The 24,175-nt window shown below is 53.5% G+C and overlaps 6 protein-coding genes across 6 annotated transcripts; 3 read left to right on the top strand and 3 right to left on the bottom strand.

The window, feature by feature from the left end:
- Positions 1-285: 285 nt before the first annotated feature.
- Positions 286-3,535, top strand: PG986_011328 (subtilisin-like protein; the record flags this gene model as incomplete). Its single annotated transcript, XM_066847550.1, has 8 exons — positions 286-429; positions 496-978; positions 1,054-2,471; positions 2,536-2,651; positions 2,734-2,833; positions 2,915-3,002; positions 3,080-3,345; positions 3,445-3,535. 8 exons carry the CDS (start codon positions 286-288, stop codon positions 3,533-3,535), a joined length of 2,706 nt encoding a protein of 901 aa, XP_066697041.1.
- Positions 3,536-4,438: 903 nt separating this feature from the next.
- PG986_011327 (FAD/NAD(P)-binding domain-containing protein) lies at positions 4,439-5,341 on the bottom strand (the record flags this gene model as incomplete). The annotated part of the gene is made up of 1 exon (XM_066847549.1): positions 4,439-5,341. One exon carries the CDS (start codon positions 5,339-5,341, stop codon positions 4,439-4,441), a length of 903 nt encoding a protein of 300 aa, XP_066697040.1.
- Positions 5,342-5,398: 57 nt separating this feature from the next.
- PG986_011326 (uncharacterized protein) lies at positions 5,399-5,620 on the bottom strand (the record flags this gene model as incomplete). Its single annotated transcript, XM_066847548.1, has 1 exon — positions 5,399-5,620. One exon carries the CDS (start codon positions 5,618-5,620, stop codon positions 5,399-5,401), a length of 222 nt encoding a protein of 73 aa, XP_066697039.1.
- A 1,292-nt stretch (positions 5,621-6,912) lies between these two features.
- On the bottom strand, positions 6,913-8,761 carry PG986_011325 (uncharacterized protein; the record flags this gene model as incomplete). The annotated part of the gene is made up of 3 exons (XM_066847547.1): positions 6,913-7,461; positions 7,521-8,241; positions 8,316-8,761. 3 exons carry the CDS (start codon positions 8,759-8,761, stop codon positions 6,913-6,915), a joined length of 1,716 nt encoding a protein of 571 aa, XP_066697038.1.
- Positions 8,762-10,243: 1,482 nt separating this feature from the next.
- PG986_011324 (ANK-repeat protein MBP1) lies at positions 10,244-12,317 on the top strand (the record flags this gene model as incomplete). The annotated part of the gene is made up of 2 exons (XM_066847546.1): positions 10,244-10,315; positions 10,383-12,317. 2 exons carry the CDS (start codon positions 10,244-10,246, stop codon positions 12,315-12,317), a joined length of 2,007 nt encoding a protein of 668 aa, XP_066697037.1.
- Positions 12,318-21,737: 9,420 nt separating this feature from the next.
- On the top strand, positions 21,738-22,682 carry PG986_011323 (uncharacterized protein; the record flags this gene model as incomplete). The annotated part of the gene is made up of 1 exon (XM_066847545.1): positions 21,738-22,682. One exon carries the CDS (start codon positions 21,738-21,740, stop codon positions 22,680-22,682), a length of 945 nt encoding a protein of 314 aa, XP_066697036.1.
- Positions 22,683-24,175: the final 1,493 nt, after the last annotated feature.

The following is a 24,175-nucleotide window of genomic DNA, read 5'->3' as shown; positions in this document are numbered from 1 at the left end:
ACTTCGTATTCACCAGCTTTTCCGTCCACCAACTATATCGTGCTGCGATTCAGTTGACTATACGAATCCATCCTTGCAGCTATCATGCGAGCAGACATGCAGGAGAGACAAAAGCAAAGGGGAGAAAGGAAGACCATGGCAGATAATCCCACGGCGTACTCGGGCCTCGGTATCGTGCCGGCAGATTCCTCGTCTTCTTAAATATGGAACGGAGTCGCTGGTCTTCTGGTCTCCTGTCCCGACTTGCTCCTGCACGTGCCCCCCAAAACTTCCAAGACTTCCACTATGCACGCTCTTGCCATCAAGTCGGCCCTTGCCACGCTTGTGCTGCGAGTGGCCTGCGCGACCCCTTCATCAAGGACGCCGGAGCAAGCTGCCGTAGACAGCGGACCCGAAATACCCAAGCAATACATTGTCGAATATGTGAAGGTTGGTTCTTTACAGCCCATCCTATACTCCGTCGATTGACGGGAAACTGACTTTATCTCCTCACAGGGTGCTTCTGTCGCTCGGGACCTGAGCAACAAGGCGCTGAAGGTCATCAAGTCCTACGACTCGGCCCTCTTCACCGGCGCCGCCGTCGAGCTGGGCAGCGAGGACGACGTCGCCTCCTACGCCGCCGCGCCGCACATTGCTAACATCTGGCCCAACCGTAAGGTGAGGCTGGAGCAGCCCGTGGACCGCCAGTCGTTCAGCGACGACGTCCAGGCCGTCGAGTACACCACGCACCGCGCCACCGGCGTCGACAAGCTGCACAAGTCCGGCGCACTCGGCCGGGGCGCCAAGGTCGGCATCGTCGACACCGGCGTGTGGTACAAGCACCCTGCTCTGGGCGGCGGCTTCGGGCCCGGCTTCAAGGTCGAAGGAGGTTGGGACTTCGTCGGTGATGTCGACATTGATTTCGACACAAAGCAGCCCGATGCCGACCCCATTAGTCTACCCGATATTGGCCACGGAACACATGTAGCAGGTATCGTGGTAAGTAATCAACGTCTTCCAGCGCTCGACTCTATGGTGCATTCCGAGGAATTTGCTAATACCTCAATCCTGTAGGCGGCCGTGAGTGAAAACTTTGTCGGTGTCGCCCCCAACGCAACCATCTACGCGTACAAGGTGACAGGTAATGCTGAGGGATCCGACGATGCCACCCTCATTGACGCCTTCTTGAGAGCGGAAAAGGATGGTATGGACGTCATTACTGCCAGCATCGGTAGCTCTGCCGGTTGGGCCGACGCTGCTTGGGCCGTTGTCGTGTCGCGCGTTGTTGAGGCCGGCGTCATCGTCACCGTCAGCGCTGGCAATAAAGGTGACAATGGTGCCTTCATGGGTATCGCCGCCGGATCTAGCCCGGGGTCCCTAGCCGTGGCCTCAGTCCAGGCTGCATCGGCCCCGGCTGCCCCATTCAAGCTGACCTACACGGTCGACGGCGAATCCAGCACGGCCCTCTCCGGCTACGTCGGAGATGATAAGTTCCCGGCCACCGTCAAGAACTGGCCGATCTTCGAGGTGACCTCCAGCAATCCAAACGTGGACCCTGGGTGCGAGGCGTTTCCTGCTGACACACCTAAGATGACCAACTCTGTTGCTCTTGTACCCCGTAGCCAGGGTTGCAACTACAGCGTGAAACAGAAGAACCTGTTAGCCATCGGCGTCGAGTACGTGCTCTTCTACAATGACGGGCGCGCCATCGTCCCGCCCACCAACACATTGCCGCTGAGCACACTGGGTGTCATTACCGCCGAGGCCGGCGCCGCCATCCTCAAGGCGCTTCGGGCCAACGCCACCGTGACAGCCGACTTCTCGTACACCGGCGGCGAGGTGGGTGTACCCGACGTCATCGGCAACACGCCTAACACCTTCAGCGGATGGGCGGCTACGTACGACTTGCAACTGAAGCCGGATATCGCCGCCCCTGGTGGTAACATCTTCAGCACCTGGTCGGACAACAAGTACATGGTCCAGAGCGGCACGCCCATGTCCACTCCGTACATTGCCGGCATCGCCGCGCTCTACGTCGGTGCCTTTGGCGGGCGCAAGGAGCGCGGGGCCGAGGTCGCCCAGGATTTCCACCGTCGCGTCACCGCTAGCGGCTCTTCCATGTCGTGGACTGCCAAGATGGCGACGAACCCCGACTTCGTCGCGCCTCCGGTGCAGATGGGCAGCGGCCTCGTCGATGCTGTGAGGACGCTCTATGCGAACACCACGGTCGGCAGCACTCGGCTCCACCTCAACGATACTGCCAACTTCCAGCCGACGCATGAGCTGGCCATCACTAACCACGGTCGTGACGCGGTCACGTACGACTTCACCCTGGAGCCCGCAGCCGGTTTCGAGATCTTCGACCCCTACATCGCCATGTGGGGTACTTGGGGCATCAAGAAGTTCGATGATCTGGTCCCCATGGAGATGGTGCCGGATGTGCAGCTTCCCGAAGCTGTCACTATTGCGCCTGGAGAGACTCGGAAGGTCACGTAAGTCGAGAATCCCTGTCCAAACCCAAAACGTTGCGGAACATGCTGACCCCTTTCAATCCAGCGTCACTTTCGCCAATCCGGAAAACAAGGGCTGGAATGCAACCACCCTCCCCTTGTACAGTGGTAAAGTCAAGATCGCTGGCAGCAATGGAGAGCGACTGTCGGTTCAGTATATGGGTATGTATACGAGTCCCCCAATCCATGTCACGTACCGCTTCTGTGTGCTTCGAGGCAAAAAATGACTGACAGTTTTTACCAGGTGTGGCCTCTAGTCTGTACGAGAACAAACGAGTCTGGCAGAAGACGTACCCCATCTGCTTGGGTGGCGTGAACTGGAAGAACATCGATGTTGACTCCACGTATGCTGTCCCTCCCTTTCCCGGCCCTCTTTTCTGAGGGGGCTTTCAATCGAATGAAGCTAACTAGACACCTCCTTGTAGGTACAACTTCAACTCCAAGGCCCAGGCCTTCAACTACCCAGTGCTGTTCAGCATGTTTGACTGGGGTGTGCATGAGCTGCGCTGGGACGTAAGTGCCACCATGTCCTGTCTATAAGTCAAAAAGAAGGAACCGCATTGCTGACAAATACCTGCAACCTGACGCAGATCTTCGAGTCTGACTGGGACGAGTCCAAATGGACATACCCGCCGACTGCCGCCGATGGCTTCGTCGGCGCCACGGCCCGGTGGACTGGCACCACAGCAAATGCTGCCAGCCTCGACCTGACCGACCCAGCCGTCGTCAAGGCCAACACCATCGAGACGCCGATCATGTCGCTTTCCCGCAACGGCTTCGCCACTCGTGATAGCTATACCTACAGATGGGCCGGCCATTTGGCCAACGGAAGTATCGTGGCTCCTGGAAACTATACGTGAGTAACTGACATTGGCCCTGTTCTCCCTATTACCTCTTTCTCCATCCACAACTGGGTCGGGAATAGAGCCATAACTGATCGAGGTAAAATGAATAGTATGCGCGTGGCTGCTTCGAGGCCCTTTGGCGACTTGAGCAAGGTTGAGGGCTGGGAGGTATGGAGACGTGAGATTACCGTTGTTGCATGATCCTGAGATACCTTAATCTTGCATTGCAAGAGAGCCTAACTGTACATGTAGCAAGTGTCTTTTAGTAAACCTCATGCTGATGTAATACCGCACCCGACTGTTCACAAAAAGTGACTTCGAAACGCGACGAAGAGTTCAAAAGGTGGGATTCCAACAATGAAGCAGCGCGAAAAAGAAAGGCATAGAATAAGTACATAAAAGATAAAGACTACCGCAAGAAAAAAAAAAGCGAAGAGGGAAAAAAAAAAGGAAGCATGCTTCTGTGATCAGAAGCGCGTGGTAATTCTCAAGTGATGAGAGTGGGATTCGAACCCACGCGGATTGCTCCACCAGGATGAAGATATTAAGGTGACCTTAACCTGACGCCATAACCAACTCGGCCATCTCACCGGTTGCTTGTTGAAAGATGGCGGCTTATGGAGGTTTGTAACCAATAGCATTTGGTTCGTCGTCACCGACCTTTGTGGTGTATGCTTAGGTACTGATGCTGGGAGTGACCTTGATGCATTTTGGGGTTCTGTGCATAAGCACGGCAGATACTTTGTATACCAGCGGGTTCAGGGGTACGGATAGGGGTTGAACGGGAGCCGAGGAGGACGGTGGGGGACGGACGGTCGTGATATGTGACAACTGCCATGTGCTCTAGTGACCTAGCACACTGACTAGGGAGTACTCAAAGAGGCATTGCTATATGGTTTGAAGGGTACCCCACAAAGTATTAATACTACCAAGGTGAGAATATCGTGCATTGCCAGTGTGAATGTACATGTAGCACTCAGTTGAGATACACCACCAATCACAAGGCGCCATCATGCTACAGAGCTGGCAATGGACTGCTCTATTTGCATGACAACTTTACGGAGTAGCAAGAAACTTGGGTAGGAACTCCTGCTCCAGTCCCTCTCAGATGGTGGTGCTACTCTGCGTCGCCCACGCGGCGCCGATATACCACGTATTCCGGGGCCCCAGGAGGCCCTCCAACTTGTCATAGAAACCGCCTTTGAAGTCCTTGACGGGCGCCATGAAGGTGCACGTGTGGGCCGTCATGCTCACGGCTTTTGGGACGGCCGTGACGTTGCCGCGGAGCGACGCGGGCAGGCGTCGGATCTTGGGTAACGGTATCACCGAGTACATTGAGGGGTGGTCGGGGAAGCCGCAGGGGTTGGCTGGGTAGCGATTACGGACGTTGGCGGCGTCGACGACGCCTGTGCCCCCCGAAGACGAGGGAGTAGAAAACGCCCGCGGACAGCGTGCCGAACAGGTTAGCTTCCTTGGTGCCGAGGCCCAGGCCCGTCGAGCGCAGGTTGTCGAGCGTGGGCGGGGCCGCGACGAAGAGCTTCTGGGCGCGGACGGAGTGGGCGCCGGTGTATGGAGTTGCCGACCGCGGTGGTCACGCGGCCGTGGGGAGGGAGAGGAGAGGAAGTGGAGGAGGGGCGCTGGATGCGCATGCCGCTCAACGCCGTAGAGAAGGCGGTCGCCGAGGAAGGCGGCGGCGTTGCGATACAGCGTTGCCGGGGCCGAGTCGCCGTTGGCGGCGACGATGCACCAGTCCGACGGCAGCGACTGCAGCTCGTGGGCGTCGAGGCACCAGAGGGTGTACACGGCCGGGATCCCGAGTAGCGGCGCGTGGTTCGGGCCGAAATCGAACAGGGTCTGGGCCATGTCGGTCAGGCCGTGCTTCTTCATGAACTGGCCGAAGGGCGGAAGCAAATCCTCGGCCACGGGCTGGCACAGGATCTGCTCGCCGGGTTGGAGCTCGGGGACGTCGTGGTAGATGCCGAAGACGCAGGACAAGTTCACGGACATGACTATGAGAACTGTTGGCGGAGAGCTTGGGGATGGTGGAAAGGGGGAGAGCCAGCATTACGTATTTTTGCTTTCGCTTTGGGCGAAATCGTTTACTACCGGCTCGCCCATCATCCGCCACATCTCGCGCAGAATCTTGCTGCGGATCCCGTCGGCGCCGACGACAATGTCCCCTTCGTATACCTCACCGTCATCGGTGTAAACCCTGGCGCCAGCACCACTCTGTTCGATGCGGGCGGGGGCCGGCTTTGTCGAGGTGGATCTTGGACTTATCCGCATGACCCTCTTAGAGGATCTCGAGGAGGCCTCGCCTCTCCATGAAGACTACGGGGTATCCAAAGCTTCTGGGCAGAAGAAATTAGTTAGCATCGTCCCGAACAGGGCCATCCATCTTGGCGTACCTTTGCAGTACCCTCCTGTAGCACTACCGCCAAACACTTCACGAGGATGAAATACTCGACGCCCAGCTTATCTAGGCAGTGCGCCAAAGTGAGGCCCGTGACGGAGCAGCCCACGATGACGGCTTTGGGTGTTGGTTGCTACATGCTGGTGTTTCGTAGGAATCGTTGCATATGGTCGTGTGATTGACTTATGTTCCGGCTTGGTACCTGTCGGATGGGTCCAACACACACATGTCTCGTGGACCCCCCCTTAAGAGGTCGTACCAGTGGGAAAGTCTTGCCGCTCCTGGTTTGTCTTTACCTCATCCTGACAGACTACATGATGGCATGATTACTGGCCAAGAGCAACCATATTCGTTGCATATTGCATGAATCCAGCCTCTTGGAGACGAAAACATGTTTCTCATGATGCAAGTTTCGTATAGCAGTCCCAGAATGGATATCGCCGCAACCAACACACATGTGCAATTCATACAGCTGTGGTTCTGGCCATACGCCAAGGGCTTCAAGTAAACAGGCGGTGGACAGCCCAAGTATCGGAACCGAATCAGTCATTGAAATGGCATGTTCTTGATACGAATATTAGACTAGACACGGAAATGGTGGAAAAGGAGGGCCCAGTGGGATCTTCCTGGTTTTCCAGGCCAGTCTTGCAAACCAAACCTGCAGGAGATTGAGAGGTGTATGAAGGCACCTGTTGATGCCACAGCATCGCAGGCAATGTTTATACCCCCTGAAACCCGGCGCGAGGGTCCTGTTCTGGAGCCAGACGCGAAGGTCGGTACATAGCGGGATATTGTTCATTTCTAATGAATCCTTAAGTTTATTGCTACATCTGGTTCCAACATCAAGAAGACCATGCTGTTGTCGAAGACGTATCTTCCCAATTTTCTAAAATCGGGAAGCAAGAACAACGACACCAACTCGAAGTTGGTTTCATAACTGCAGCCGTAACTGGTTACATATGGCTACGACGATCACAGGATGTCACTTGTGTAACTGGTAAAAGTAGTAACGATATAGTTCATAGTTCTTATTGAAATTATATGATATAAAGCTTTTATAAAAGGGAAATGGTATTCGTAAGTGTGTCCTGATATCGCTCATCCAACGCCGATTCCACTAAACAAGTTCCCCTTTTAAACCCCTAATCCCCCTTTCTTTTATTCGTTAAGCTTCATAAATCCTCCGAGCACCCTTAGTGACAAGATACTCGACCGTAGCGTCCTTTTGCGCATCCGCAGCCCACTGCAGCGGCGTCCGGCGCCGATCATCCAGCGCGTCCACCGGCGAGCCCGACGCGAGCAGCAGCTCCAGCACGGCGCGGTTATCGCCCATGGCGGCGAGGTGGATGGGAAAAGCCCCGAAGTAGCGGGCCGAGGGCAGCGAGACGTTGGCGCCGCGGCTGATGAGCAGCTTGGCGACGCGCAGGCAGCCCTGGGCGGTGGCGCGGCACAGGGGCGTCTCGCCCTTGGTGGCGAGGTTGACATCGGCGCCGGCCTCGATCAGCGCCGCGATGACATCGATGTGGCCCTTGGACACGGCGTAGTGTAGCGATGTTTGGCCCGCGCGGTCCCGGTTGTCGTACCCGGCCCCGTGGTGGCACAGCAGCGTCGTCATGGCCGCGTCGCCGCCCAGAACTGCCGTGTGCAGCGCCGACCAGCCGTGGTGGTCGGTGCCCTCGAGGTCCGCGCCGTAGTTAAGCAGCTCGGTCGCGCGCTCCAGGTTCCCCCGCATCACGGCTTTGTATAGGGGGTGCGCGACTTGGCGTTGCGGACTGACGGCTCGGCGCCGTGGGCCACCAGGATCCGAATCAGGTCCAGGTTCTTGGCCTTGGTGCTGGAGCGCTGCATCGCTGCGAAGTGTAGCGCCGTGTTCTGTTCGTTGTCCTGGACGTTGACCAGGTTGCCTCCGTACTCGAGCATGAGGGAGACGATTGAGTCGCCCATATCGCCCTTGACGGCCCGCATTAGCGGCGTCCGTCCAAAATCGTCCCGGACCCGTAGATTGGATCCGGAGACGATGAGGGCTGTAAGTATTGATAGTACGCCTTTTGCGTCCCGTCTGTCGTGGTAGCCCTTCATCGCATCCATCTGTGCCAGTATTGTAAACGCCGTGCCCTTCGAGGGCTTTTCACTGTCGGATCCGGATCCGTCCATCTCATCCATCAAGTCCAAGGCTCTATGCAAAGGAGTGATGGTCGAGCCTTTGAGTGTTGCGTTGGGGTCTGCTCCGTCGGCCAGATACTTGTATACGGCCGGATAATTGCACTTGGCGATGGCGTCATGGAGCTTCTTGGTGCTCCTGGTGTCCGCCCGGCATGGCATCTCTCGGTCGGGATGGTTTATCGTCGCTGACAGGCGCTGAACCTTTGAGTTGATCTCTTGCCTCCTCAGGTCCAGCACCACTCTGGGCCCCAGCCTTGAGGAGTTGGCAAACTTCTCTGTGGAGGCAGGCCCGGCCTTGTGTATGCGTAGATCTATGGTTCCAAGTATGCCGCTGCAATAGGGTCTTGTTAGCTATATCTCTTCTAGAGGCAAGAAGAAAGTGTGAGTAGGGGTGCTGCTGCTTACCTGCAGATGCAATCCAGCATCAAAGTGATTGTCGAGCGATTCCTCCGCAGATCTCGCCTTATTCCCGAGAAGCCTTCTTCCGATAGGATGACCAGACCAAGAGACTGGGGAAGTCCTGTCACGCTGATCGAGTAGCGGCGTAAGCGCCCGATCTCGGCCTTGGCTTCCAAGAGACTTGTCTTCATGTCCTGCACTAAGAGGTCTAAGCAGCCCTGTAGGGAGGGCTGATATTGGTAACCAGGTGATTGTGGGTTTGATCCGGAAAGAGGGAACAGGAGAAGGCGGTCGATGACGGCCCTGGTAATGCGCAGCTCTGCTGTCGTCTGGCGAAGGGTGGAAAGGGCCGTTGGGACGACGGTTGAAAGGTCTCGTAATGATTGTATGGCATTGTTGCAAACGCCAGAGACCTCTCGGATCAGGGTGGCAAGTGAGTCGTCGTCCATCATGGTGATTATAGAAGCTTTGCTGGGGCAGTCGAGTTCGGTGAGTCCAGACAACCAAGTTCGACACCAAGAAGAAGAGGAAGGGCGCAATGATATAACAAAGTTCATGTTGTCAAGCCAGCTACGACAAACTTTGTTGAACGAGACGTCAATGATGAGGCCATCGACCCACGGGTGGCCCCCGGTACAAATAGAATGACTTGTTGGCAGGGCCGCGCCCCATCCTCCATGTTGGAAATAAATGAATTCTAGGGCGGGAGAACGAGATCGGCACCACGGTGATCTGCGACTAGCTTCGGGACCCTTTTGTTCTAGGGCTGGCATGGTGATACGATGTCGGTCTACTAAGGCAGGCTAGAAGCTAAAGAGGCCTAGAGAGGCCTAGGGTGCCCCTAGTAATCCGGCACCAGCTCGAGCCAGGCGCTCGTCGACGAGTTTCAGGAACACGTCGGCCTCCACATTCCCAGGATGGCTCCCGCTGCCGAGTGCCATATTCTTAACAATCTCGGGGGGTTGTGGATGCCCAAGATTGTTTATGGAGACGGAAGAGAGTGTCCGGGTCCAGCTACCGGATGAGCTAATCAGCCAACGATCCGCTTGAACTTAAGGGCACAATCGATAACGGAGTAAGCCGAAACGAACCGCAATTGGTGAGACCCCCGAGCGCTAGATCGATGCAAGGAACGACTCAGCCCTGAAAGACTCAGCCCTGAAGGGCGACTCTATTAGCAGGATGGCTGATGTGCTGACGTTCGTACGTTGTTCCGTGGTTCGGATGTTTCATGAAACAAACCGGCGTTGGTTGCCCCCTGAGATCATTTAATGGTTAGATGGTTTTGGCGGAGTTACTGTTACTCCGGGGGAGCGAGCTGCTGTCATCGGGACCGACCAAGGTCCAAAGGGTCCAGACTCGCCTGACGACTACGCCACACCCTGAAAGGAAAGTGGCGCTGTGGCACATGGTGAAGTAGGTAGCGGTCGCACCTCCCCGCCCGCCTGAACATTCAGGCCAACAGGCTTTTTTCGGGGACAGCCAATTTACGCGCAGCGCGTTTCTGCATCATCTGCAACCCCCGGCTCTTTCATCTCGCGTCTTCACGCGTGCACATGGGATCGAGTCAGCCTTTTGCCTGACTTTTGCCGAGTCAATCAATCACGATATACTGCCGCTGTTCTTGGGCATCCTTCGATCGAGCAGCTGGAGTCTACAAATAGCTCTTTGATCAACCTGTTCTATGGTATTCTATTGATCTGGTTCCTGGTGTTGGGGCATCCCGTTGCACCTCCGCCGTTTCGTCCATTCAGCAGAACTTCACACCCAGGACGACTGGCCCCTTCCCCTTCCCACGTCACCGAGAGTTTGCACTTGAACCTTCTGTACCCCTCCGGTTTGGGTCTGCAATCACACCGTCACACGAGTATCCCCTGCCGCTACTTACCATCACCAATTTGCATGCTTGCTTCGCATGGGAATAGGTAGCCAAGATGGTGAAGGCTGCTGCAGCAGCGACAGCTCCCGCTGCCGGCCCTGGCGTCTATAGTGCCACATACAGTGGTGTGAGTCCCCCTTCTCCACTGTCACATCCAGCCGTCCGTTGTGGCTAACATATATACTCTGCGATAGATCCCCGTCTACGAGTTCCAGTTCGGCGTCGACCTCAAAGAACATGTTATGAGAAGGAGACAGGACGATTGGATCAATGCCACTCATATCCTCAAAGCTGCCGGCTTCGATAAGCCCGCCCGTACCAGAATTCTCGAGCGAGAAGTCCAGAAAGATGTCCACGAGAAGATCCAAGGTGGCTATGGCAAATACCAAGGCACATGGATCCCCTTGGACTCGGGCGAGCAGTTAGCACAGCGCAACAACGTCTACGAGCGATTGCGGCCCATCTTCGAGTTCACACCGGGCAACCAGAGCCCTCCGCCTGCCCCGCGGCATGCTAGCAAACCAAAGGCGCCAAAAGTGAAGGCTGCCCCCGCTCGGGCTGCCTGGGTTCCTCCTCCCCGACAGCCAGACTTTGAGACCGCCAGTCAACAGCTGGAGGACGACACACCCGACAATGTCACCATAGCTTCCGCTTCTTATATGGCTGAAGACGACCGTAATGATTTGTCAAACTACCCCTCGACCGGACATCGGAAGAGAAAACACGAAGAGACTGTTCAAGATCTGACGGAACAGCAGCACTCTGTCTACGGGGACGAGCTGCTTGACTACTTCCTGCTCTCCCGCCAAGATGCGCCAACTCTGCGCCCAGAGCCACCGCCAAATTTCCAACCCGATTGGTACATCGACTCGGAGAAGCATAGTGCTCTACATTGGGCTAGTGCCATGGGTGATGTCGATGTCATCAAACAACTGAAGCGCTTTGGTGCAACCTTGAACTCGCAGAATATTCGTGGTGAAACTCCCTTCATGCGAGCGGTTCACTTCACCAACTGCTATGAGAAGCAAACATTCCCGGTGGTCATTAAAGAGCTGTTCGATACGGTCGATGCTCGAGACAACCAGGGTTGCACTGTCATCCATCATGCAGCCATCATGAAGAGTGGTCGAGTGACCAGTCACTCATGTTCTCGCTACTACCTTGACAACATTCTGAACAAGCTACAGGAGACGCACGATCCCCAGTCTGTTCAACTTATCATCGACGCACAGGATGTAAATGGTAATACCGCTTTGCATCTTGCAGCTCAGACAAGTGCAAAGAAATGCATCCGTGCACTGATCGGACGGGGTGCCAGTACCCATATCATGAACGCAGAAGGTGTCCGGGCCGAAGAACTCATCCAAACCCTCAACGCATCCAAACCGCCAAAGGAACGTGCGCCGCAACGCTCGTCGTCACCCTTTGCCCCGGAATCCCAGCGGCACGTTTCTTTCAGGGACGCTCTATCCGAGTCAGTCACCAAGCTCGCCGTGACCTATCAGTCCGAGGCAGCTACTACGGTCCAAAACAAGATCACCCCGCTCGTCCTTGAGAAATTCCAAGACTTAGCTCACAGCTATGACGAAGAATGGAAGGAGAAGCACGAAGCTGAGAACGAAGCTCGGCGCATCCTTGGCAACACACAAAATGAGCTGGCCGCCATACGTCAACAGATTGCCGAGCTGGAAGCTCGTCTCGAGCCTGAAGAGGCCGCTGCCAAGGCAGTAGGCGACGCGACTATGGCCCAGCATGAAGTGTTGGCCCTTCTTGCCAACCAGAATAAGTACCACATCCAAGCGACGGTTGAAAAACAGCTTTCTATGATGAACGGCAATGATGCCGGCGATGATACTCCCGAGACGCGGCAGGCATTGGCGCACGAACTACGGGATCTCATCCTAGAGCAACGCCGGGCAGAGCAGGAATACGTCGACGCCCTGGGTCTATCTGGCACAAGCGAGAAGATCGACAAGTACCGAGAGCTACTTAAGCAGTGCCTCGACTCAGGCGATGCTGAGAACCTGGACTCCAACTTGGACGATCTGATCGAGATGATGGAGGAGGAGCGTAGTGAAGTCGCCATCGCTGCTCCCGTACCTCCTACGGAGCCTATGATGATTTGCTAGCCAGGCTTCCATCCAGGTGCTTGTTCCGTTTGGTATGCGTGATACTTAAGTCGTGGTTTCGTGGTGAGCTCTTGGAATAGGGGCCACGACAACTACCACGGACTGATTTGGCTTCTTCTTGCTGTATATTCTTCGCGTTTAACTGGTTGGCACACTGAGGACTGGCCCATGGACTGGCCAATGAAGCAATCGAGGTGTTTGGCGGATTGGTGGTTATGATTGGCGTTCAGCGAGTGACTTATGAAGAAGGGGATTCCCTGCGGCCGGGCACGTTGGGTTGCTCCGGATCATGGCGACTACTACTTGATAGGGTAGTTAATGAATCAGGCCTTTGGCCAGGATACATACGGTCCAATTGCCACCTTGACTATTTAGGTGACTCGTTGCACCATGAATGTGCTTTTTTTTGCCTTTACTTTGATTCGATGTCACGTTACCCCAGCAGGTTGCATCATACATGTGACAATGTTGATGTGAAGGGTCCAATTGGCTATACTACTCTGTCCATGCCACTCAGCTCCTGACATCCAAGCTGAACAAATAGCTGGCTAGAGGTGGCAACACCACCACCATCACCACTCAATCCCTTCTTGACACTCTCCATACCTGTCGGCAATCGCCTCCCTGGAACGCGCCTGTGCCAATTAACCAAGGCTCGGATTGCCCGGCGGTGGGACGCATGATCTGACCGTCATGTTCGGCAGTTGCGGACAAAGGAAGCTGAAAAGGACGCCTTCGGGGCAGCATATTCGAACCAATCAAGACTCATACAGTCCGAATCTCCGGATGGCGAAAGGCTCAGCGCCACCACAGGCAATATCAGTTTATATCATACGACGCCTTCGGGCATTTCCCGCAAATAATGGATGAATATATTGGTCGGTGGCAATAGGTAGATATGCGTTTCCCCCTGAAGTACTCTTTTCCAAGGTGATGGGAGGCAACCAACTGGCTGGCTCGTGGAAATTCTTCGGTTTCTTTTGCTATGATTACACATTCATATTAGCAGTCTGGGGGATTGCATCTCTTAGCTGTTTGGAAAAGGGGGCGAAGTAGTCGGTCGCATGCTATTCGTGAATGTAGATAATGTTGACAAGATGAGCAGCTTGTTGGCTACAAATGGGATATACCAAAGGTGATAGGATAGCTGTTTAGACAGATACATTTACTGCAGCAGCCCGGGGATATATTCTGTGTGTATCAACCAAGTCGGCACAAAGACGATTTAATTTCTTGGATCGGCTCCTGGGGATGTTGGCAGTGTGCTTCCATGTGGGTAAAACGGGATTGAAACAGCAGTAGACGTGCCGATACACGTCCTTGCTGGTGAAAAAGAGGATTTGTAGTCGATATAGGAGAGATTTATCCAGCATCTTTTCCACACTGCTGTGCCAACAGGCAGGCAGGTACTCCCTTTACTTTTTCAGTAACATTGATATGATATATTACAAACGTTCTCCCAGTCTAGGAATATCCAGCTTTCCTCGAGGTTCTGCCTCTTCGAAAGTAAGCTGAATCCCATATAAATTGCCCAGTCCCATGAAGTGACTGCAAGAGGCAGGTGTTCCAAGCCCCCCTCCATTAAAACAGCAGTCTGGACTCTCCCGAGAAGGCCCGTGAATGGGTTCATGCTTACACTAGATACGAAAATTGGAAAGTTCGGGAGGTGTCATCAAGTAGCGTTTATGAAAGATGGCTTCCAGCACATACTTTGCAATTGTTATTCGGAAATTTACATTATTACGTTCATTATACCATCAAGTCACAGAAGTAAGGAATATCTCCTACCGGCGATAAACCTCATGATATCCGATTGTTATCTAGGCAGCGTGGTGTCATCGTGGCCTTTGTCCCATGCAGCGTATCGCCCAGGGGTTCCACGAATACGGTTCGGATACGGGCCCATCTCAACCCTTGCTTGGCTGTTGTCGTGCCTACCTTGTCTAGCGGAGGGTTAACGACGAACGGTGAGACTCCGACCCTTCATTGACACACAATCATCGCCCTCTCTTCTGGAAGAAGCGGTCAACCCAGAGAAAAGACAGCAAAGGATGCTTGCTTCCAATTCTGACATCCGCTTTGCATGAATCACCCTAGAATAACCTACCTCCCCGCCCCGATACACAAAATTCAGGCTCATGGCGGAGAGCCAGGAAGGTCAGACGAAATGCACATAAAGGACCTGGATCAGTGGGCCGTCGTCGTCTCCATTCCAGAATCCTGACACATAAGCATATGTCCAAGCACCACGGCCTTCCAAGGTGAGAGGAGGACGCTAAGTCCGCTTTGCAAAACTAGCCCTGCCTATCCCCCGAAACACTGCTTACTGGCCGGCCTCCAATTAACACCCAGCAAGGCTAGGACAGCACTGAGTGGGTCAAGCTAGAACACCGATTACCATATGGGAACGCGCCATGTCTGCCTCTGCTTACTGTGGAAACTGGCAGACCAGACCCGAACACGAAAAGTCCAGGGTATCGTCATAATCTTGGCCCTATGCCGAGAAGACAGCTCCAGGTCTATTTTGTTCCCAGTCTCCAGTATTGCCCAGAGATTGAAGAGAGACCGAGACATGGTGTGCCAATAGGCTTAACTGCAAACGTATATCGACACGGCCGCACAGGCAATGGTTGGTCGTTCTTTTTGGATGCTTCTGTTTCCCCGATCTGACGTACTGGCACCAGCGTCTTTTTGGGAAGGCCTCAGGACGGGCCACGAGGCCACTCCGAGCTTTCAAGCACCTCAATCACCGAGAAATATGTGCGAAAGAACGAGGCAGAGAATCGCACTGCACAAATAAACCAAATGGATGACTTGGTGCGAGACCTGGAGAGCCGTGTCATTTGTGAGGCCTTTTCAACCATCATTGGTCTTGTGGCAAGTGCTGACAGAGACGTGAAGACCAACCGGTATTTTTTTGACGTGTCTTAGCCAAATAGCTGTTCATATCCCCATCCGGTTGGCTGCTTCGTCCAATCGAACTTTTGCAGTTTTTGGGCCCCTAAAGTTGACGTAAAGCAAATATGACTGCTTCGACATTGGCTTATAGAAGATGCGGCAGCCTCGTTATCGAATACCTCCATCTAAACGACGCTTCGGTCGTCAGACACCCCAACGTGGATTGGCAGCCTCTGATGCGCAATATAATATTGGGTATACTTGTATAAGATTGGTCGGTCCTTTCTTGCCATGGTTGGATGGCTACACCAATGTGTCACTTCCTCGCACGGCAAGGACACTTGTGTGTCAGAAATCTCATTTCCATGTCAGCTGATTCAAGCATCTGCTATTCGATAAATGACTGAAGATGACCTGGTCGTGATGCAGAATGCTTACAGGCCTCTCGTGAGACACCGTATAAAAAATCCACGAAACCCGTGGGTTGGGTGAGACCGTAAAGAACCCAATGGGATCTGGTCATCAGCAATAGTCGACGGCAATGAAGATGTGCCGCGGAATCTCGTAAAGCTATGGGTGCTGGGCCATCATGGCTTCTCCTCTCCTGACCCAGCCGGCTGGGCGTTGGTGACTGAGGCATCAATATATATCACAAAGGACCCCAAGGCTGCAATTCTTGACTCGTATCCTGACCTGTCAAAAGGCCGGATGGCCTTCAGCCCCAAGCCTCGCGATCTGCTCCTCGACGCGATGGGTTTCAACCCTGGCAGCTGACATATCGAAAGAAGATGGAATTGATTGATTGATCATGTGCTTCGTCACCCACCGCCACATGGAAATTCGGAAGCGGCGGCTTCTGTTGCTGGTGTAGAGAGTATCATCGATACTACCAGTTTGCGCATGTGCTATTGCTGATGATTGGCTGACGTGGGAATGCGGTTATTGCTTTTGATGCGGAATATGATTGGGTATGTCAATCTCGCGCTGTTATTGTCACGTCGTGTCAATGGCATCGAGAATTGATGCTGCCGAAATAGGGGGCGGGGGGCCAAAGCCAAAGAAAGCCTGGGTTGTTGTTCTCCCGTCTGTGCTCACCTGGTAGCGGCTAATTAAGGCTGAGTTGGCCGTGTTTGTTTGCAAGCGACCCCGGCCTAACCGAGTCGAGACGCTCGTATGCATGTGACGAGGGGTGTAGGGCTGAAGGCCATGGAACCCAACACGACCCTTGTTCAAGATATACAAGTGGATATTCATGTCGGTGAATTGTAGCCAAGGGTTACCAATGGTACACATGATGATGGCACGAGGGCACACACAACAAAGCAAGGGGTTCCTCGGCAATGTGTGTTGCATCCATTGGCCTTGTGTGAAGCATTGGCGAGGTTGGGGGAATAAGCGCCAACTGGGGCTTGCCGATGTCGTGCGTTTGCCGCTGCAATCATCTACGACAATTTGTCAGCAGTCATTCGGAAATGGATCAATATAGCTTAATAAGAGTATACGAGTGGGTGTGGGAATAGTAGATGTTGTACTTACTCATACTCATTTGGGACGCGCAGTACTTTGCCTGCAGCAGCTTGGGTCCCGTCCTCGACCCATTGTGGCCAAAACCTCAGCGCATATGAACAAGACATGCAGTGAACATGATAGCGTGGACCCCACGTGGAGCAATGTTCCCGTATTGAACAGGTACTCGGGGCTTCAGTCATCGTGTCCAATGCCATGAAAGCTGCGACCTTCGGATGACACCGCTAATTGTCTGATCAAACCTGAGATGCACTGTCATGAAGACATGGTCGCGAAAAGTAAGAGGCGGTCAGAAAATCATAGTCGGGGGCGAAGGACCTGGTTTTCCTCGAGTGCTGAAAACGAGTGGACAGCAGCATATTATGGCTTCTTCTAGAGGCATTCTGGAAGGTTACACAGAAGCCAGAGAGCAGGCCATGGGCGCTCCTAAGCCGTCGAATAGGATGGCGAGTTGCAGGCATCCCCGATCCGACTCTGGCAAGTCGAAAGCAGGCTATCAGGCGCGGCAGTAGGCGGAGGGCGGTGTGGTGTGGGGGATCCACGCGTCGCCAAAGCGGCTCCGCAGATCTCTCAAGATGGCCAGTAGATCGGGGAGGTGTACATGTAATGTCGGATAAGGCTGTGACCGGCGGGCATACTCGGTCAATAGCGAGGGTCAATGGTCCATACCCTTCGTGATGGCGGTGGATGCCGAATGACGACTCGCTTCGTACTGGCTGTCGTGCAGTCTTGGCAACGTTACTGCATGCAGGTGGGATCTTGACTGTTGCACTTCAGCTGAGAGGCACTCGGAGATTACGTTGCGGATGGCGGTGCTCAGTTGCCACGCGGCGAAGACTCTTGTGCAAAGTGAAGAAGAAGAAAGAAGAGAGGCGAAATGGATTCCAAAACGGAATTGTTGTCCAATAGAGTCGAGTTGACGATGCTATTGGTGTTCCGAGCCTTCGGGTCTTGGTCTTCCAGGGTCTCACGTCTCTGAAAAACCAAGCCAGGATGTCCATACTTACCGCCCCGTGTGCGTCAGCAACTTTTAGCGAAGCAGGAGGAGAACCGAATGCAGCTGAAAATAGGTGAATCACCCGATCTGGATCGTCCACTTGGCTTGAAGGGTGCATGGTCTATGCATTAGATTACATACTGCATGTTGATGATGGAGGTAGGATATTATATCATTGATCAGAGTTGGGTACTTTCAGCTGACACCCGTCCAAAATCCCTCGATGGCATCTGCAATGTACTTTCTGTTTGCTGGGGTTTTCAGGTTGTCAGGGGAGGCCCGACACTGGAGGGGTTGAGGGGTTGAGGGGTCGGTCACATGTCCGACGGACGTCTGCATTACCCCCACCTTCCATAAGTAGGTATCCAAGCAATACACGCACCGGGGACGTTTCCGTCCAGCAACGCCTGTGAATAGGTATTGCTAACATAACAGTTTGAACAAGGTGTTATTCTTTAATGGAGGCCTGCGGGTGTTCTTCCGGGTTCTGGCATTGCATCCAAGAGCACACTTTGAAGTATTCCAATGCTGATGCTAACGCGATGCAGGCTGCGTTTAGTTAGGGATAACAACATGAATGGCGGGGTTGTACGTAGGACTTGGTTTGTCCGGCCCCAGCCCCCGGCCCCCAGCAGCCCCCAACCCCAACAGCTCAGTTGATCAGATCAATATCAGATGTCTCCGCATCGAATGAACAGAACAAACGATGATGTTTGTCTGTATCTCTTGACGCAAAGCTTGCACACGTCATGCGTTGGGACCTCGTTCTGCTAGATGAGAAGAGCATGAATTCGCGATGGCAAGATGTCGTAAGTGATTGGTCACATATCTGATACTTAATGCATGAGACGCACCAGCAGACTATCAGATGCGTAATGGCAATTGCAACCGCAAGACAACACATAGATCGGCCAGTGGCTCTACATTACTATTCCTACATCGTTTTTTTGTCCTCCATGCTGACTGTAGCGAGCCGGCAAATAAGTACATGTATCTATCTACATGTACCTATCTAGATATGTGTGAGTGGATGGCCATGCTTATGTGCATATGCTGTTGGTTCTAATACTGCATGCATTCCGACAGGTCATCATCGTCTGGACAGTGTCCACCGTCTTGCGCCGGGCTAGTCTCCGACGCCCAATCTACGACGACGCAGTTCGCTTGCTACATGTTGGGGATCTTGGCCAGTGACCAGAACAGCAGCCGACAGGCCAACACGAGTATGCATCTAGGCATTGTAGATGGGGGCCGGGCGGTTCATTGGCCACCATCATTATCAGCATCACCACCACCACAACACACGACCCATCGCGATATTTGGAATGTTGAAGTATCTATGCTTCACACTCCTAATAGCCTCTGAGAATATACGTACGACTTCACTTGATACAGGAGTTGTTGGTCTATCAACGCCCACTTGGGCAGTTTCAGGGCTCACATCAGCACAACACAGCTGAACTTGGGAGCTAGCAGTGCTCTAATAAGAGAGGTCATTAGAGGACACCCAATTCCAGGATCGGATGATTCCAATAGGGAATTATGGCACTTGGCACTAAGAGGTTCCCATTTGCCAATTGCCTGCTGCAAGTGACCCGTGACCTTACATGTTTAACATTCAATCAGACCTCGCACCTCACGGCTCAATTGCTCAATCGATTTCTTGATACGAGGGGGCAAAGACATTGACGAGAGGCAAGAGGGCAAAAGGGCAAGGGGCCAAAAGGGCAAGAGGGCAAGAGGGGCAACTTTAGGCGTACGTAGGTACTAGACCTATGGACCTGCCACCTCTTGGTGGCACATGCACCAGACACCTGAAAAGCAAGGCTTCCCACCCTACCTCCCCAGAATTGGCAGCGATTCGCCCCAGCCCGCCAGCTGAAGTGGTACAGGCGCTGCGCGCACACATGGCAATAAACAAGCACTAGGAGACGTCATTCGAGGTTACGTAAATTAGCAACAGCTACTGCTATTCGGCCGATCGCATGCGCCTGCATCAAACATTTCAAGTCTATCGCCGTTATCCATTCGCGGTGGTACCCTGGGCACGAGACGCGTTGGTCTGAGGACGGGCGGCATCGCATCGCACTCGAGCTTCCAGAGTCATGTCAGATTCGCCGCCAATGGCGCGAGGCTAGATACGGCTCGGTTCTTTTTCCAAGCTCCTTCCATGCCCTGTATTTTCGCGGCTCGGTGGCGCAGCAGTCCTCAACAGCAGGCGCACCTCTCTTCTCATTTTCGAGTGGATGACAGGTGGACGGCCGACTGCAAATTTGAAATCAACCCTGGTCCCCGTCCGTCACGATACTTTTCTTGCCAGGTTCGTATCCAGTGGCCACCTACTACGAGACCGCTGACGCTGTTGTTCGGCCTTTACCTCTCCACCTCCGCGGACATCAACAAACCAACACCGAAGCCGGGTGTCGAGATCCAGGCGTCGAGTTGACTGCTCTGGCCGCCATTGGTCTTGGATGGAAGCAGGTATATCTTTCAAACCTGGTCCTTGGCGCGTCACGCGCGATCGCCATCTACGGCTGCATCTCGTCAGGGCAGGATACGCCGCGCGCGATATCTATCCGCCCATGCTTGCAGCGAGCGAGCGAGCGAGCGCCTAGGTCCACGAAAAGCGTCTTACGCGCAGTGCAGTTCCAGTGAACTAAACGAATCAGTCAATTAATCAACCGCCTTGTAGCTGGTCCAAAACAACAACAACAACAAAATGAAAAACACCACCACCGAATGGGAAGTCATCCCAACGTCAACATGCATGCAGTACCGGGCCATTACCAAGCCAACACAGTGCATGCGGCCTCTCAAGCGAGGGCCACCCCATTACCACGACTCGCATGTACCACTAGATGCGAGGCATGCGAGGCAGATCATCCAACACCTTCACCTTGCACGGCATGATGACTGCAGCTAACATTGAGTCCGAAATAGTCTCGCTGTTGCTGATTCCCCACCACCTGCTAAAGCCAACCCTACGGTCACTAGCTCCAGTGCCTAAGCCTTGGGGCTAGCAAGTTTGCGCTCTCACTCCACCTCGAATGTCACGGAGAGCCGCGTGCGTTCAGCTGCCCCCAGCCAGTCCTCACATGAGACTTGGTTTGCCCGCACGTCTCAGAGCGCTCTCCGCTGTCCAATGACTCTGCCCAGAAGGAAGCCGCCGCCAAAGAGGCAAGCAGCCGAGTCAGTCCGATTAGGGTCGTCGCTTTTCTTGCCCCAAGGAGCCGACTGAGGCTGCCTGACAGTAAGATGGAGGACTCAAACGGGCAAATGCTTTGGGATCATGCGAGACCTACCGACACACCCTCCCCCTAGCGGTTCATCTGAACTTCAGATCCCGCTGCTCGTCTAATGGCCAATTGTTTGTTCGATGGCCAAGTAAGTACCTTTTTTCATTATGCTTACCCTCGTTGGATACCGGGTACCTTTAGTCTATATGACGGCCCTCTTCCCGTCGCATTTCATCTGATCCTTCCACACATAAGACTACCACGTCTGCATAACTTTGCTGGCTTTACGTGAGCGTCATCACACTTGCCGCACGGCACATACGGCCATCCTTCTGTTATAAACCCTCCGCATGCACCGTTGTCGCACGTTTCTTTGTTGACAGGTTACGCAGCCCCAGTCACTTGAGGGATTATAATGACCACCTGCCTCATCCTCATGTTAGACTGGCCTGCCTCCCGTGTACCACAGTACCTCCGTCAATAACAAACCCATTGTTCTGAGCCTCGGCCACGTCGGTCACCTCGACCCAAAGCAGGCCCGACATAAGGCCTTTTTACGTGGTTCAACGCGGTTCGTCCGAGAAGTCGTGTCCTGCTGGAGATTGTGGGTGTACTTGTTCGTCAGGCAAGGTAGTACCAACTGTCAGCCTGGTGGTCCACTTCATGACCCCAGTTCAAGCCACCTTCGGTCCCTCCCATTTCGACCCTATACGGCATAGATAAAAGCAGGCAAGGGTCTTGAAACCGTCTTAAACAGCCAGCATGGCCGCTGTCAGTCGACCTTTACAACAGGCCAAGACCAACGCCGTCGCCCTGGCTATTGACTCCTCAAACCCACTGCGTTTTGCTATACACTTGGCATTTCTGGCCGTGTGTTTGTCGCTCATGGTGGCATTTTACATCAAGTTCACATCTTGGAACAGATCACTGTTGGCGCGACACTTGCCTCGGGCTGCACAACGGGACGAGTCAAAGAAACGCTTTTGGGAGACATCAAGTGGCATCAGCGTCACTGAGCCCGCCATGCCGAACAACCAGTCATCGAACACCGAACGGCTGAAGGGGAGCAAAAGGGCAAGGCCGCGGCACGCAGACAACGTGCCTTATTGGCCCCAGCAGGAGGGCAATGAGGTTCGAGATGGCAGTGCTGGCGGCGCCGCAGCAGCAGAAAACTTCCCACCGAGATTCACCTCACGGCCACCACCTCCACCTCCCATGACACCTCTTGCGATAGACACTTCGTCTTACCACTTTCAGGAGAGACGCCACGGCGATTCGGTTTCGATTGCGGGTGATACTGCGATCCCGTTCGATCAGCACCAGAATCCTGGCTACTCTGCTGGTTCTAGCACGTCCTCGACTACCATGCCTGAATTCCAGATCTCTCCCACTTCCTCCCGGCGAAGATCATATACCAAAACACTCTCATTTGGATCGCCTCAGGATGTCTCGGCTGCAGAGCTTGCTGCCAACGTAGCATCGTTCTCGCCCCATTCTTTCCCGTCATCGAATCCCATGCTGCCTCCTCCGCATGACTCCTTCTCCCAGGATGAAATCGAGATGCACGGCGAGATTATATCAGTTACCGATGACGCTGGAATGGGATGGAAACGTCACACTCGCGTCTACGGAGGTGGCATTTGCCTGGCATGCCTCGCCTCCGGGGGAGAAGAGGGGGGGCTTCTACGGCCCGAATGTGCCCCTTGAGGATCGAAGGTATTAGCGGCAACGGTTATCTTTCGGAGCCATTTGGAGGGAACCATTGAGTATTTTTGACGATTCTGCTTTTTAACGGATACACGAGGAGTATCTTGGAGTTACATGGTGGGCGGGAGTCACGAAGGGGCAACATCTGAGGATTCGTTCCGGTGTTGCCTTCACAAAGCAAACGAGGTGCATGTCTGGGGCGAAAATGCTACGCCATCTAGACAGAAGTCTTGATAATGGTCAGTTACGATGGGGAGTTGCGTAGTCGCCAGGTCGGTCAGGTGGTTCGGGGATCGGAAAAGGAGAGATACCATTTCTTGCATCATTATCTTCATGGCCGTGTTGGGATTTACACTACATGGGTCACGCCATCTACGGCATTTGTTCTGTTTCTGTATAGAGAGTTTCTGATTTATTGTTATAGTTTATTGGAAATTCACATAGCTCGGTAACTGGGCGTTTTCACTTGTTTGACACCACTGAGCATATGCTACCGTACTGTATCATACCCATCAATAGACTCAGGTTCCTCCGAGTACCGGTCCGCTTCGGAAATACCGGATATGAGGTTTGGTGACAATAGTGTTACTACTGCCTGCTTCCTTTTTCGGGACTTCAAAGACGACATGGTTGCCTATTCTAGGCAAAGCAAAATCCAGGACAGTCGGCGCACCCGGTATGACTCCATTTGGAAACCTCGGCTTCCTCGGTTTCCAAATCACATGATTAGATCATTCTGGATAGGCATAGGTAAGAACCCTGGCCCGACGCGTCTCTCTCTCTCTCTCTCTCTCTCTCTCTCTCTTTCTTTCTTTCTTACGTTACCTTCCTTACCCGACAGTTTGGGACGGCAAAAGTGGATATTCTCAGCCCTACTCCTACTCGATCCATCCATCCATCCATCCACCTGATCCTTGTCAATATAAGTATCGAGATGGTCCGGCGACTTCCTTGTATTACAATAGCCAGCTACCTATCTACCTACCGACCTTGTGATAATAATGTACGGCACGTTCAGAGCCGAGGTTGAACATGACTCGTAATATTTGGCTGATGCGAGAAAAATGTCGACGCATCTGCAACTATGGCATGCGCCATAAAGTGCTTTGATAGCCTCCATGCGGCGGCGCCTCAGCCCGCTCAGGTGCAAATGGTCTCAGATTGTTATTTTATAAGCAGGTTTCAGATTTGTAGCATCACTGGTTATTTTAAGGATCTTTTCGTCTAAAGGGTACTCAGCTCTTTTTTAGCCGCACATTGCTTTTTGTTTTCCACTTGGCCCTTTTCTGACACCAATACATATACGGAGTGGCTGCTGACGGGGCCCTCCTCCATCGGAAGCTTCCCAATAAATATTTGGGCTCACGTCATCTCATTCCTGCGTTCTTGAAATTTTCGATTTATCAGCAGTCAAGGATAAGCTTGAAGGGAACTTGGCTTTATGCGGTTCATCGTTCAGCCAAAAGGAATTCGTCCCTTTGTAGCAAAGATGA

This window comes from Apiospora aurea (genome assembly GCF_038362705.1).
Source record: "Apiospora aurea strain CBS 24483 chromosome Unknown utg000007l_segment0_segment0, whole genome shotgun sequence".
Classification (NCBI taxonomy): Eukaryota; Fungi; Ascomycota; class Sordariomycetes; order Amphisphaeriales; family Apiosporaceae; genus Apiospora; species Apiospora aurea.
This window is presented reverse-complemented; position numbering and strand designations above follow the sequence as displayed.